This window comes from Trichosurus vulpecula, chromosome 3 (assembly GCF_011100635.1).
Source record: "Trichosurus vulpecula isolate mTriVul1 chromosome 3, mTriVul1.pri, whole genome shotgun sequence".
Lineage (NCBI taxonomy): Eukaryota > Metazoa > Chordata > Mammalia > Diprotodontia > Phalangeridae > Trichosurus > Trichosurus vulpecula.
Window position 1 is genome coordinate 113,983,965 of NC_050575.1, and position 16,009 is coordinate 113,999,973.

At 48.0% G+C, this 16,009-nt stretch overlaps 1 protein-coding gene across 1 annotated transcript; it reads left to right on the forward strand.

Annotated features, from left to right (window-relative positions):
- The first annotated feature begins 8,268 nt into the window (after positions 1 to 8,268).
- On the forward strand, positions 8,269 to 15,375 carry NRSN2 (neurensin 2). The gene is made up of 5 exons (XM_036751975.1): positions 8,269 to 8,489; positions 11,972 to 12,171; positions 13,554 to 13,879; positions 14,259 to 14,314; positions 14,894 to 15,375. The coding sequence occupies exons 2-5, from the start codon at positions 11,980 to 11,982 to the stop codon at positions 15,199 to 15,201; spliced, it is 882 nt and encodes a 293-aa protein (XP_036607870.1). The 5' UTR covers positions 8,269 to 8,489; positions 11,972 to 11,979; the 3' UTR covers positions 15,202 to 15,375.
- The last annotated feature ends 634 nt before the right edge of the window (positions 15,376 to 16,009 follow it).

Consider the following 16,009-nt stretch of genomic DNA (forward strand, 5'->3'; position numbering starts at 1 on the left):
TCTGCCTAAATTTTCCTTATCTCTAAAATGAAGTGGTTGGAACAGATGACCCCTAAGGTCCCTTCCAGCTCTAGCAATCTATGAATCTCTCCCTTATACAGACACAAACACATCCCTCTCTCCATTCCTGATAGAAACACCTTTCTCTCCATCCCTTACTGAGGCAGCATGATGCTGCCTGGATTGGGAGTCAGAGGATCTGGGTTCAAATTCCAGATTAAAATAACTACCTGTGTGACCTTGGGCAAATCCCTTCACCTTTTGGGGCCTCAGTTTCCTCATCTGCAAAATGAGGGGATTGGACTGGATGGCCTCTTAAGGTCTCTTCCAGCTCTGTATCTATGATCTTATGAACCTCTCTCCATCTCTTCCACAAACAAATCTCTCTTTTCATCCATTATACACGTAGCTTATTTTCCACACTTTCCATATATGTCCTCCATCCCATTCCTTGGATAGAACTCCCTTTCTCCACGTCCTACACACACACACACACACACACACACACACACACACACACATCTCATCCACTCCTCCCTCTTCTCCAAAGGGGAGGTCTCATCAGGGTACACAAGCCCACCTCACTCAATTTCCCTGGCTGGGATGTGTTCCACTCATCACCCCATCCTGGCTCAGGGTTGTGAGAGAGGCTGCATTGGCCTCTACTCTAATGATTCTCCCTGGAGCCTAGCTTCTCTTTACCCAGCTCCATGACCCCTCTTCCTGTGCTCAGTTGCTCCTTAATTCCCCCTCCCTTCTTCCCTTTCCCTCCCTCCCGCCGCCTCCTGCAGGCTCCCTCCAAACCTGTCCCTCTGAGTGGGCAAGAGCTGAAGTTGTGACCTTGTCGTCTCTTTCCTTCATGTCCTGGACTTACTACCTTTGAGGAAAACCTGGGGTTCTGTCCAGTCACCAGCCCCACCAGGGCAATCCACTCTAGACAAAGAAAGAGGCAGAGGACACTCAACCTCAGCCCATAACCACCCTATCAACTCTGGGTGACTTCAGAGCTCTGCCTTCTAAGAGAAACATTGGTGGGATGGTGAATTCCCTGATTCTAAGGAGGATTTTTCATTCTTTTGTTGAGAGGAGACTGGGGATATCCTCCAAGACACCCCTGAGGGATGATAACCCCTCTTTCTCTTCCTGCTTTCCATTTGTCCTGTTGACTACACTTTCCCAGGTGCACCTGGCTGCAGTCCTCATCTGTAAGATGATGGGATAGGATTAGATGACCTTGAAAAGCCCTAGCACCTCATCTCTTAGCAGGGTAGTGCTGCCCCAGGCAGCTCCACATGTGGGCCTTGCCTAAGGATGACTTTGTCCATCCAACACCCCAGAATAACCCAGGCCAGACTGAGACTTGAGGATCTAGACTCTCTTGGCCTTAGCAGGTATCCTACCCCCACTTAGAGTGACCAGATATCCTTTACTGGTGGTCCTGGTGTCATCATCAAACCCTATTCCAGTGCCCAAGCTCCTTGAGGAGAGTCTTTTGTCTGGAGCTTCCTGGGAGGCGGGGCAGGGCAGTAGACCTTCTCTCCCATTAAAAGGGCAGGGTAAGGTGGTAAAACATATCAGAGAGCAGGACTTGCTGTTTAAAGCCCTCACCAATCTATATTCCTCCTACACAGCCAGCTGGGCCCCCTAGGAAAGCCCCCAAGTGAACTGAATACCTCTTGAGTACTCACATCCCCACAAAAGGAGAGACAGCTAATGTCCAAATGGGGATCAGCTAAGAATGAGCCAGGCAGATTCTTCTTCTGCCTGGCCACGGAGTTTAGGGCCCTGCTGGTTTCTCCCTGCTAGGGACTGGGTCCACTGGTCAGGCCCTGTTACCTTTGGCTCTCTTTCAACTCTCCTAACCTCCACCCCCAGACCCCCACCCAGTTCTTAGTGCCAAATGCTTTGATCAGTATTATCATTCAGCCAGGGAAAGAGGCATGGAAAGGTCATGAGGTCAGTGGCCAAGTGAGCAATCATTCAGCAAGCTCCCTGGGTCATGCTCGGCTTCCTGAGTGGTTCCCAGGGCTAAAAGGAATTGTCTTCAGGCCAATGGTTAAGCTTTGGCTTGGAGGGTCCAGAGGGAAGTGACAGGAATGGTCAGAGCATTGAATTTGGAGTGAGTAACCTAGCACAAGAAGCCCTGGTTTTTGTCTTCTATGCTGTGCCACTGACCCTCTGTGCCTCAGTTTTCCCGTCTTTGATATGGGGATAGGTGCCTTTTCCTATGCATTTGGAGTATCTGGTTATGAAAGGCAGTGCCTGGGGGGCTATTCCTAACTTATGGCTTTCCTGAGATAAAAAGGAACACTGGCCAGGTCTTTCAAGACCTGGATGACACTTGTATTTCTTCCTGTCAGATGGTGTCTGTCCTCTCTCTTGGACAGCCTGCCCCCACCCTAAATATGCTGTGCTCCCTTCCTTTCCCCTTACTCTGGGCTCCTGCTGTTTGCCTCCCTCAGCTACCTGGCACTTCACAGCCTCACTTGTTCCCCTTGTCCGCTGCCCTTCCTCAACCCCAATCTGCCCATCTCCCATCACTACCTAGACTCTGCTAACATTGTGTGCCCCATTCTGTCATAGGTTCGAATACCCACATACACAGATGTCTCAGGAACAAATGGGGACCCCTGGTCCCTCCACACCTCCTTCTGTGCCGTTCCCCACACAGGCCAGCATCTCTACAGGGATATCCTATCCCAACCCACCTACCAGCTACCCCCCTGTATGTGGTGCTCCAGTTCCAGGCCTCCTTTCTATCTCTTTCTTTTTCATTTCCTTTCTTTTTTTAACGTTGTATGAGTGAAGAGGTATCACTGTGTGTTGTCTTGGAGAACTAGTCTCATAGCTGAGAGGAGGATGGGGACAGATCCCTCTCTGTGTGGAAGGGGCTGGAAGCCCTGGGCTCCAGTATTGCTGCCCAATACCAGGACTGAATAAAGTATATGTGCCCTGAGCCTGTCCAGCCCCGTGTGTCTATTTCTCTTTCTCTCTTTTCTCCTGCTTCCTCCATCAAGTCTTTACTGAGCTTCAATTCTGCCCAGGGTAGGTATGAGAGATCACATATGTCCCCTTATCCTTGAAAACCTGGAGACTAGGTAGGGAGACAAAAACCACACCTCAACAATGCACCCTTGCCTCTAGTCAAAGCCTCCTGCTCCACAAATTCCTCCCCAACATGATATATGAAATTTGTTATGAGGAGATAAAACCTTTCATTTACCAAATCATTAGATTCTGGAATTGGGCAGGACCTCAGAGGCAATCTGGTCTAATTCCCAGCTAAAGCAGGAGACCTCTCTACACAGATATAACGAGCAATCATTCAACCAGTTTGAACACTTCCGGTGACAGAAGGCCCACTCCCCACCAAAGCTGCCTGTTCCATTGTGGAACTGCTCTCCTTTTAGCAAGCTCTTTCTGACATTCAACCGAAATCTGCCTCCCTTCATCTTCTACCCCTTTCTCATCATTCTGCCCTCTGGGGCCAAGTACAACAAGATTCGTGATCCCTTCAAATACTTGAAAATGGCTGTGATGCCCTCCAATAATCTGTTCTCCAGGCTAAACATCCCTAGGTCCTTTAGCCAACTTAATAACATAGCTACCAGTTTCCTCCATAACCTATTCACCTTTCTCTGGACATACTCAGTATGTCTCCAAAAGGAAACCCCCTCCCAGACCTTTTCCAGAGCAAACTGAGGGCACAGATTCCAGTGAAATGGGAATGTAGGGACTGAGAGGCCTAGGAGAGCAGGAGGTGTAGTGGAAGGAGTCCTGGGTGTGGAGTCAGAAGGCCTGGCTTTGAATCCCATCTCTGCTGCTTTATTCTTGTATGGCTTTGGACAAATGTCTTTTCTACTTAGTATCTCAATTTCCCCTCTAAAGATGCTGGACTAGATTCTCTTTAAGACCCCTCACAGCTCTTAAGTTTTTTAATCCTATGACTAACATAGAACCAGAGGGAGGGTGTGCCTTTCAGCTCTGACAATCTATGTTCCAGGGCCCATTCAACCTTAAGCATCCTCAGATTCTGCCTGCATCTTGGCGGAGATAAGATTTGAGAAGTGAGGGGGAGGGGAAACCCCATCTAGGATCATGGTGACATCTGCTGGCTAAATTGTGGTAGTATCTCAACTTTTGTTCAATCCTGAAAGGAGGGGGAAGGGTGTGAAACCAGCTATCCCACCTTAAGGAAGGGAGGAACCCCTGCAATCAGTGAATGAAACACATATTCATATAACATAGAATGTCAGAGCTGGGAGGAACCTTAGAACATAGACTGTCAGAGTTGGAAGGGACCTTGGACCATAGAATGTCACAGCTGGAAAGGACATTAGAATATAGGATATTGGAACACAGGGCTGTAGGATGTCTGCATAGGAAGAAACTTAAGAAATCATCTAGTCCTGTCTCCTTATTTTCCAGATAAAAAGATTGAATTCCAGATTTATCAACTATTTACCCAGTTCCTGCTATGTGAGGAGTTCAGTGGGGGATATACAAAGACAGGTAGGACAGAGTCCATAAGACAGATTCCTGCCTTTCCAGGGTTCAGGAGTCCATTAGGAAATATGGGACTCTAAGTCTCTTGTAAAACTAGAGACAAAAATTACTTTAAAAATCCTGTAAAATCAAGTGCTACAAGGTATAGTATAGCCACTAAGGCATTCAGAGAAGGGAGATCACTGTGGTCTGGAGCAGCACAATAAAGCTTCCTGGAAGAGATAGGCCTCAAAGCAGGAGGTTTTGGAAGTATCGTTTGCCTCCTCAGACACAAATAGCTCCAAAAATCTGGAAATTTACAGAGGAGAGACAAAGAGCAGTATAGTAGAAAGAGCAAGCACTAGATTTGGGCTCAGAGACCCTGGGTTTGCTTCCTGGCTCTGACTCTAGTTGCTGGGTAACTGGGAAAAATCACTTTGTCCGAGTTAGCCTCTCTGATTTCTTTTTTTTTCAGATAAAGATTGGACTAGCAGGCCACTGAAGTTCCTCCTGACTCCGAAATTCTGTAATCTGTAAAACAGGAGGAATGATAATCCTTTTGTGACTTAGCTCACAACCTTATTGTTGTGGGGTGAAGTCCTAGAAAAAAAGTAGCTTATTAATATAGCTTGTCAAGGTTTACAAAATGCTGTCCCACAGCAACCCCAGAATGTAGAATTCTGTTCTGGTTTAAATGTCTAGTTAACATACCTTTACATAGTGCTTTCCCCAACAATATCATTGTCCTGTGCCTTCCTTCCTGGAGGCTTGGGGCACTGCTTCTGGAGCCAAGAGGTAGGTGGACCAAGAATTGCTGTGGGCTGGGGGGATCAGAGAATCATAGGATTTAGAACTGGAGGAAACGATCAAGATCATCTACTCCAATTCCCTCATTTTACAGATGAGGAAACTGAGTCCCAGAGAGGGGAAGAGGGCTCTTGCCTGAGGTCCCACAGGCAGAAGATGACAGACTAGGCATTCAAACCCAGGTCCTCTGACTAAATCATGAGTATTGGGACACAGATCCAGGGCTTAAAGAATGGTGTATAAATGCCATAACCAAACCTGTGGTTCCCCAAGGCCCAAAGCCAATTTTAGGGGGCTGAGGATCATCACAGGCCTAGGATTGTATACTTCACACTTTTACAGGGATATAAATGGAGAGCACCATTGATCCTGCTGGGCTTTTCAGAAGATCTCTCTCAATGAAGAGCCTGGAGGCAGCATCAGATTCTATCCTTTGGCTGTCCATAGAATTATAAACTATCAGAGCTGGCAAACAACAACAACCTTGGAAATCATTGAGTCCAGCTCTTTTTTACAAAGGGTAGAACTGAGGCCCAGAGAAATTAAATGACTGGTCAGAAGTCACATAGCTAGTGTCAGAATTGGTATTTAAATTTAGGTCCTCTGACTTCCAAACACACGTACACACATACTCCTTAATTACCTATTTTCCCAACCCAGGCCCCAGGTGCTGTGACTATAAGAAGACTGATGAACATTTGAGGCTGGAAACAAATTACAGATGGAAGAGGAACAATAGAGAGGAACCTGAGAGGGAAGGATTGCCCTACACATATACACACACCTTCAAGATGCTTGTTTTGGGTGGGCTGGGGTGGGATCAGTCTAAGTCTTCAGAGATGGTGGTTAGAAAGCTGGGGGACGTATATAACATGTATCAAATTGTTTACCATCTTAGGAAGAGGGAAGGGAGGCAGGGAGAAAGATACGGAACTCAAAATCTTGTAAAAATGAATGCTAAAAATTATCTTTACATATAATTGGGAAAAAATACTATTTTGAAAAAGAAGGCTGGGGGATAGGACATTTCTGGGTGGGGTACCCTTTCTCAGAAGAAATCAGCCTCCTTACTTTGATCCTTTTCTGGGGCAGAGGCAGAGAAAGGAAGGGAGAAGAGTAGGAGGTAAGGGTAAAAGAGAAGAAAAGGTTAGAGAAAAGGAGAGGAGGACCAAAAGGGAACAGGAGAAGAAGTAAGAGACAAGAGAATACTGGATATCAAAGCTAGGACCCTAAGAACAGAATCTTAGAGATAGCAAGGCGGGGGCTTTAAAGATTACTTAGAACCCAATTGCCTCACTCTGTAGAAGAGAAAATAGGTTAAGAGAGAAAAGTGACTTGTTTAGGGTTATCATCAGTGGCAAGGGAAAGAGGGAGAGAGAAAAGAAAGAAGAAAAGACATAGAGAAGAGAGAGTGGAGGAAAAGAGGAATGAGAGAAGTGGCTACTTCTAAGCTGGACATCTGCCTGAATTTCCCCAGCTTCACTGAGCTCCCTAGCAACCAATGGCCACCCCACCCCCATCCTCTGGTGTTTCCTAGCAACCAATGCCTCAGCTCAGCTTTTCTTGGGTTTCCTAGCAACAGAAGGTCAGGCCACCTTCCTAACAGGTGGGGAATGTTAGCCCCTCCTTGCAAAGATCAGGATTTACTCTGGATCAGTAGTAGGATGGGTCAAGTTAGTGGTGAGGACCCTGTACCTGGAGTCAGGACAAAGCCTAGGGAGAGGGTTCTGAGACCTTGGGAAAGTCTCTGAACCTCTTTGCCTTTCTTCTATTATGGTGGCATCCTGGCTTTGCTTCTTCTGCAGCTGGGATAGAACAGACTGTCTCAGGCTGCTGCTCTGCCCCACTAAGCCCTCCTCTCCACATGGGCTGGTAGAGGATTTTGCCTGAAGATTTCACTCTGGTGGGACCCTTGCTGGCCTTGTGTGAAAGGACTCCTTGCGGTATTCAGAGGTGTAGGGAGGGTGTGCAACTTAGCTAAAACCAAATCTAAGAGGGACCCAAGGTGATAAGGCAGAAAGGAATTGAGGACAGTGCTTGGGGTAGAACACTACCTGGAGGGAAAAAGTCCTGCCATAGATAAAAAGGCCCCATTGGGTTCAGGCTTCCTTGCCCCAGGCTACCAGGGGTTCCCAAAGGGGCGATGGAGAATATGCCCTAGGGCATGTGCATGAGGCCTGGTTAAAGAGGGTACAAATCTCCCCAACCCACGATTGCCCTGCCTCCAGAAGACTGACTGACCATTCGGATTCCCACTGACCAAAGGGCGGGGGGAAGGGGTAGGAGGAAGGTGAAGGAAGAAAGAAAAGGGAAAACATAAGAACAGGAGACTCCGAGCAGGGAACAGATAGAGGGAACTTAGTCCCCCACACTAGACACTTGGGAAAAGGGAAGCTTTGGGAAAATCCTAGGGGAGAAAAGAGGCATTTAAAATGTGGGGAGGGATTTTTCCAGAGCTCCCCAAAGCCCCATTGGAGTTACATTGTCCCTAGATGTCTAGATAGAGCTTTATTGACAGAATGGGGTACCCGTGAAAACGGAGGTGACTGAATGAAGAGGCTCGGTTCTCATTTAAAGAATGAGGCTCGGTGGGTGGGCTGGGTGGGGAATCGGTTAGTTGATGTGGGTTCATTGAGAGATGAGGGCTCAGCGAAGGATGACGCGAGCTTAGCGAGGGGATGGGGGAGAATGCATTGTGGAAGATAGAGGGGAGGGAAGGGGGGGAGGGAGCTCCAGGAAGAGATGTGGGGGTGCTGGGTGAGAAGATGGGGGTTAAATTGCCCAGGAAAACCAAGTACCACGCAGCTCTGCCCAGCCTGTGGCAGCCTCAGAGAGTAGCGGGAGGTGCCATTTCTAGATGCTACCTGGGGTTGGTGAAGCAGTGCCATGGACTCCAGCACTGTCACCCCCCACCCTCCTCCCCACCTCCCACCCTCCCTCCGCAGAGTGGTTCTTGCGCAAGCGCCAGCTCAACCCAGCACAGGGGAGGCTGCGGGCTTCGAGGTGAGCGCAGCCCGCCGCGCTCCGACACCCCTTCAGCCCCAGTCCCAGTCTTCTCTGCCAGGACTAGCCCCAGAGCCAGCTCCTTTGGCAGGGGGCTTGCCTTTCCTCTCCCGTCAGGCCGTGCCAGGCAGTCGGGGGACCCCAGGGAGGCAGACGGTGCTCTGAGGTCGAGTATGGCAGTACCCCTGGCCTAGGTAAGCAGTATGGGGGTCCAGGGCGCCTCATCAAGGCATGAAGGTGCCCAGGTCCTAGTCCTGGGACCAATTGCGGGAGGAGGGGACCCGATCTAACCAGACCCGACTCTGCCCTGGGCAAAAAACAAGGTGCTAGACTGGGATTCCTTATATCCCCGTGGGATGCCTCAGATCGGGGCAATGCACCACTTCTGTGCCTCAGTTTCCCCGTTTAGAGGAAAGGGTCGGGCAGTGCGATGGGCAGCTGGAATATACCACAGAAATATAAATACACTTCTCTCTAAAGGGAGAAGGGTGGGAAGCCCGGAAGAGACACTCCTTGAAGCATTTTGTAGGGGGCGGGGGTGGGGAGGGGGAGGGAGCAGAAATCTGAAGCGGGACAGGATCTCTCTCCAGAAGGGCTTCACCTTGGAGAGAGCCCTGAGCAAGGACTGGAGGCAAGGAAAAAGTGGAGGACCAAAATAGGAAGAAAAACCACATCTCTATTTCTATCCTTCCTCTACTCCCTTTACTGCCCCCTCCCCTTGTCCCTCCTCTCCCTCTCCCATCCTAGAGCTGACTCACAGGTTGTCTGCCGTAGTCAACATCCCTGTTTCTCTCCATCTCCTAATCCCCCACGCCCCCCTCCATCAGTAACTGACTCAACCTGTAGCCATCATCCCCTTACTAAACCCCCTCTACAGTTTCCCTCTTCCTCTCTTACCCCCCCTCTTAGATTGCTGATTCACCTGTAGCCATCAGCTCTTCCCCCTCAAACATTCCCCCCCTTCCCTTTCTCCCTCCTTACCCCACCCCCATCCCACTGCAGCCACAGCTTTCCCCCTCCCTCTTCCATCTCTGGCCAGTCTTGAGACTGTTTCCATGGCAACTCTCACTCTAAGCTTTCCACTAGCTGGTCCTCCCCCTCCCCCAGTCCAGCAGCAAAGATCCAGAATAGGGGGAGGAGGTGGGGCCAGAGAGACAGGAGAGGAGGCTCCAAGGTCACCTTCCTCCTCCTCTTCCTAAGGAAAGAACATAGCATTTAGAGGAAAGAAGAATAGGACCAAAATATGAGAAGGCAGTAGGTAAAAAGGATGGTGTTATCAAGGAAGACCCAACCACACCTCCATTTCCAGCTTTTAGTTCCCTGATCCTGCAGCTGCTCCCCCGCCCCATCATCCCTCCTGCCTCCCTCCCCCTTAATAAATGAAGACTTGGAATATAGCCCTGTTTCCAGCCAAGGAGTCCCACAATCCTCCCCAAAAGTCCTTAACCCAAAAGTCCCCTTCACACCCTACCCTCTATGCAGCCCCTTTGTTCCCTTCCCATGCCCCCTCTAGAAGGGCACTCTCTCCCCCTCAGATCCCTATCTCCATCTGTCCTTCCTAGGCTCTGCATTGCCACCTAAGGTCTGAGAGGCCCACCTCTCTGCCCATAAAATAGCCCCCAACTGGCCAGCTCTTTGTACTCCCTGAAATTTGGAAATTGAATTGAGCAGATCTAGATTCTAATTCCAGTTTAGCCATTGCAAGCTGCATGACCTTAGGAAAGACTTCAAGCATATACAGGCTGTCCTAGGGCTGAGAAAGCTGGCTTTGTTCTTCTGCCTGGCCTGGGAAGACAGAACAGGAAAAATGGGGAGAATAACCTGAAGGCAGATTGCACCTTCATCTCAGAGTAAGAACTTCCTAACCTTCACACCTGTCCAATAAAAAAACAACAATGTGTTTGTGTGTGTGTGTGTGTGTGTGTGTGTGTGTGTGTGTACATTTTAGAAATAATGATAGTGTCTTGAGAGAGAGTGACTTCCCTGTCCCTAGAGGTATTCCAGCAAGAGCTGGATGATGCACCTATAAGGAATGTTATAGGGAGAATCATAGATTTAGTGCAGGAAGGGGATCTTGGGGGTGATGTAGTCTAACCCCTCCCCCTCATTTTACAGATGAAGAAATTGACATCCAGAAAAGTTAAATCACTCACCCAAGATCATATACAGTATGTAGATTTTTAACTCAGGTCTTCTGACTCCAAGCCCAAGATCTGGAATGATGTCTTTCTGAAGAGAGGATTCCTATGCAGTCTCTGGCTGGCCTACATGACTTCTAAGATCTCCCTCCAGTTTGGGGTTGCTTTCATTCCAAGTCACTAAATCTTTCAGTTTCCTCCTCTGTGAAATGAAGCTGTTGGATCAGATGGATGATCTCTAAGGCCCTGCTTAACTTAAACATTCTCAGTTCTAAGGTCCTTTCCAACTCTGACATTGATAAACTGTGGTTCTTGAATTCTTAGATTCTATAATCATAATTTATTGAACATTCAAGGAGTATGGCTCCAGAAGCCTTTGAGATCCAAATGCAAATAACTATAGAAAGGGAAAGGGTTGAGGGATAGGGTCCTACCTTAATCTATTCTTAGGCAAAATCTTTATGGGCTGGATGTGGGGTTGGTTTATCAAGTCAACAAACCTAATTCAATAAACATTTGTTAAGCATCTGTTATATTCTGAGCACTAGGCTTAGGAATAGGGACTAGACCTGTGATTTTATTGGTATAAGGAACTCTCTAGAGAAGCACCTCCCTCTACCAATCCAGATCTACCCCTATGTAACTTAAAGTCTTAGAGACTTGCCTAGGTCATTGAAAAGTTGAATGAATTGCCCCAGGTCACACTGTAGGGTGGAGAAGCTTGAACAAGTCTTCCTGACTCCAAAGTTGGTTGTGTACCACTCTGCCTCTTGGACACTACTGGGGATAAAAAAAAAACAATATAAACATGACCCTCAAGAAGTTTACAGTCTGCTAGGGGAGACATAAATAAGTGTAATGAGACAGAATATGTTGGGGGAAGAGATCCAGACAAACCTTTATCAGATCTAATTCTTGCACATAGGCCACTCACTGGGGCCCTTGGAATTCAGGGACCCAGAGGATGGTGAGGAGGAAATCCAAACAGAATGCAAGAGGGTGATGAAGAACCTTGTTTGAGTTGTGTGGGAGGAAAAGAGGGAAGAAAGCTGGGATGAGTGGAGTTCAGAAAGGGACCTCTCAGGTATATGGAAAGGAGAAAAGGCACTTTCCCCTTCAAAGATGCCTTGACCATCTGTTGTAAACTGATTTCCCTCAATGACAATTACAGTGTCACATAATCTAGAGCAAGAAGCACCTTTTAAACATAGAGTATAGAATGTTAGGGCTGGAAGATCCCTTCCTTATAGATTTCCTGGTTTTATAGATAAGAAACTGAGGCCCAAAGAGGTGAAAAGATTTGCCCAAGTTCAAATAGCTTATAAGAAACAAGTGAAATCCAAAGTCAAGCCTTCCAGCCTTCTACTACACCAGAGCAGAATGGGGGCACAATAGTTAGAGAAGGATTATGGAAGAAGTGGGACTTGAACCAGGCTTCATACCCCATTTGGTATAAGTTAGGGGTAAGGCTCAGCCCAGGGGACTGAGGGCTTTTGGGAGCTCTGACCTTAAGCCCTAATGTTTCCCCCCACTCTCAGACAGAAACATGATGCCTGCTCGAGAAAGGCCGTGTGCCTGCGGCCGTGGCCCCCATGAGGACCATGGCAAGTGGAATGGGGTCCGTTCCTACCTGCACCTCTTCTATGAGGACTGTGGAGGTGCAGCCCACCCTGAGGAGGTGGAGGACCCCACTCCAAATAACCAGGATACCTGTGACTGGTCCTCCTCCTTCTGGAAGGTAAGTCTTCTCCACTCTACCCTCCAGATTGCTGGCCTTCCTACCTTAGCCCAGAGTTTGAATAGTTGGGATTTTAGGAACTCAGAGGAGGGAGAGGTCACTGTAGATTGGGATGATCAATAAAGGTTTCGAAAATGAAATAATATTTGAGGCACATCTTGAGGGACAGGTAGGATACAAAGAGGGGCTTGGCTGGAATAGGTCTTCTTGACTCTGACACCAGCTCTCCATCCACTATGCCAGGTTGCCTCTCCATCTACCACCTCAAGCTCACTAAATTGTCAAAATCAATACAATTAAATGCTGTGGGGCTATGGGCAAACAGGTGTGCTATTACATTGTTGGTGGAACTGTGAATTAGTAAATCTTTTTGAAAAGCAAACTGGTGATATATTCATAAGAGCAACAAGGCTGATCATACTGGCTGGTTCAGAGATCCTACTATCCATAGGGAAGTTGTACTCTAATAGTCCAGTGGATCTCATCAATATGGGTACTGTATTCACTCATGTGGATTTCAGCTCATCTATACTTTCTCATCCCATACAAAACTTGACCACGTTCTTCTGTAAATCATCCATAGAGAATCAATCCAATATGCTACAAGTCTTCTCTGGTTCAATTAATATTTCATGGACACCAGTAGTATTCAGGTTATCTATATGTTATCTCTCAGTCTTGGTACATGAACTGTCCATCTCCTTTTCCAGTGGTTCATGTCCTTGATGATACCCATTACATCACCATGCAACAGAGTCATCGTTGGTAATATGCTACAGCCTAATCTCACCCACCATTGATCTTTCCATTGTCCTTTGGGTCAGCCTTTTGTGGCTGTGAATTTTCTGAGCTTGTATTCCATGATTCACCTGGCCAAGATACACATAGTGTTGGATTATTTCTATACTCTATCCATCAAATGAAATATCATAATCTGAGCGATATTCACTTTTCATCCACTTGGTTTTTCCTGTATGACTGCATAGTTCATATGGGTATTATTAAAAGGAACAAAAGACCAATCTATACAATATTCACACACTCCAAAGGTGGAACAAGGTAGTATGATGTAAAGCAATTCCACACCATTGGATTTGATTGATTGAAGAGAGAGGACCTGGGTACAAGTCCCAGTTCCAGTCTACTACTTATGTAATCTTAGGAAGTCACTTAACCTCATTGGGGCTCAGGTTCCTCATGGGTAAAGTGGCCGGGAGTGGGGAAGACAGTTGGACTACCTGATCTCTAAGGTCCTTTCTGAATCCTATAGAAAACCACTTACAAAATCAAACCAACCCATTCTTGCTGACTGTCCTAGGTACGGATGTTGGCCAGTTGCCCACCCCCAGCCCTACCCCCACCATCTGTCTTCCTCTTCCCAGGGAGTTGTGTCCTTGTCTCTCCTCTTGCTGCTCCTGGGAGCTGCTGCCCTGACCACGGGCTATGCTGTGCCGCCTAAGTTGGAGGGCATCGGAGCAGGAGAGTTTCTGGTTCTGGACCAGCGAGCGGCTCAGTACAACAAGGCTCTAGGCACTTGCCGCCTAGCGGGCAGTGCTCTCTGTGCTGTCGCTGCAATCCTGTTGAGCACTTGCATGCTCTTGGTCCTGCTGACCCGACTCAAGCCAGAACCCAAGGCAGAGCCTGCGGACAGGGAGGATGAAGAAGCGCAGCAGCGGGCACCCATCTTATGCCAGAGGCCCCAGAGCTGGTGGGGATCCGCCATGAGTATCCCCTTTGGTCCCTCGTGGGTTTATACTATCCAGCCCAAGTAAAAATCCTAAGCGTAGCTCAAGAGTAACCCAATAGAGGGAGGAGGCACCGCTGATTCAGAACGTATGGGTCCCTGCCCTTTTTGACCCACTCTTTTGGTCTACATTCCTTTTTCCCTTACTGTCTCCTTTTCCTTCCTGATCCCAGTGGGATGCTTGACCCAAGGCTTCTTACCCAGTCCCAGCCCCAACAAGCTAGACCAAGGGGTGAAATGTCCAAGGTTGGGGGCCCCTACTGTTCCTTCCCCCATCCCTATTGGGGAATGGCCAACAGGGCAGGGTTCCACAAAAGAACAACTTAGCTCCCTCTTTTTCTAGTCTGGAACCTGGATCTCATGAACTCACTCTGCCGCTGAAGAACTGTGTGATTTTGGGTAAGTCTCTTCTCTCCGGGGTTGTTTTCCCTTACATTCAAGAGCTAAAAACTCATTAAGGTTCTTTCTAGTTCTGATTGTCTATGGTTCTGTATTCTAACATTATGTGTGCCTCCTCACTCTAAAATTCAATGTTCCATGTTCTAATGTTTTATGTTTTAGGTCCCTCCCAGCTCCAGCATTTTATGGTCTGTGTTTAAAGTTCTATATTCAAAAGTCACTTCCAGCTCCAACATTCTATGTTCTAATGTTGTGTGCTTTAAGGTCCCTTCCAGTGCTGCCATTTTGTGACTCTGACACTCAGAGTCTTTGTCTCTTCGTGGAGAGAAACATCTGGGTTGGCAAAGTAATTTGGGGGGGAGATGAGATAGGGCCCCTGTGGATGTATCCCTTCCCAAGACTGCGGAACTTCCCTCCCTCCCCTCATCCCCCAAAAGATGCTCCCTGCCTCTTATAACAGGCCATGATGTCATAAGAATCCCTCATACTTGCATCCCTCTTTAAAGCACTTGCATCTATTGTCCCTCACAAAAGTCCTGTGAGAGAGACAAAGCTATGGTAATTATCTCCATTTTACAGAGGAAGAAACTGAGGACCAGGCTGAAGAAGAAACTTTCCTATCTCAAAGAGAGTCGGTGGCAGAAGTGGAAAACAGACCCAGGTCGCCCGATTCCCACTCCAGCGCTATTTCCAATGAACTAGCTCCCAGGGGTGGAGAACTGGGCTTTCTGGATGGAGACATGAGTGTATCCCTGGAAGAAATTGATGTCTCCATGCTCTGCCCACCCAAGCCAGTTTCTCAAGTATCCCCATCCTGGGTCCAACAGCAAGAGGTATCCTTTCTCCCATCACCACCAGGGGGCAACCTGTGCCCAGGACTGGCCTAGGGAGGGAGTTGGAGTTCATCCTGCTTATCTGAAAAGCCACCTGGCTACCAGGGTCTCAGCTCCACTGGTGTATGGGGTCACTGGCCTAACCCCACTGTTGCCTGACCCCCCAGCCTTCTCTGTTCCTTTCTTCCCCTGTCTTCTCCCTCAATAAAAAGCCAGGATGGATCTTAAGAACCTCTTCTCTCCTACCCAGATACTGATGGCATGAAGGGCAGGCAGAGGTGTAGACACCACACAGGGGAGGCACCAAAGAGGGTGGTAACCTAATGCTATGGGAAGTTTGGATAATGGGTACCTTGGGGAACACCTTGGGATAGGAGGGAGAAAACCTAGGAGTATAGGTATTTGGAAGATAGTCCCTTTGAGATGGACACTGTGGAAGGCAGACACCTTAAAGTATGGGCACCATAAAAGTAGATACCTTGGGAAGGGTAGTTACCTTAAAGTATGGGCATCACTTCGAGATGCTGCCCCAACTGAGAATGGGCACTATGGATGATGGGCACATTGGTGTGTATCTACTATGAAAGGTGGGTATCTTGGGGCATAGGTACTATAGAAGGTAGGCACATTGGATATGGATACCATGGGGTAGGGGGAACACTTGGGATATAGTCCCATGAAGATTAGACATTGTAGAGGACAGATGTCTTTGGGTATGGGCATGGGGAGGACAGGCATATCCTGGGTACCCTGGGTGGCAAGTGGTATCTCAGGGCACCATGGCTAATTGAGTCTGGAAAGACTTGTCACCTCCCTCCTCCCTCTCCACCTAGGAAAACCTAGCCCCTCTTCTCCTACTCCC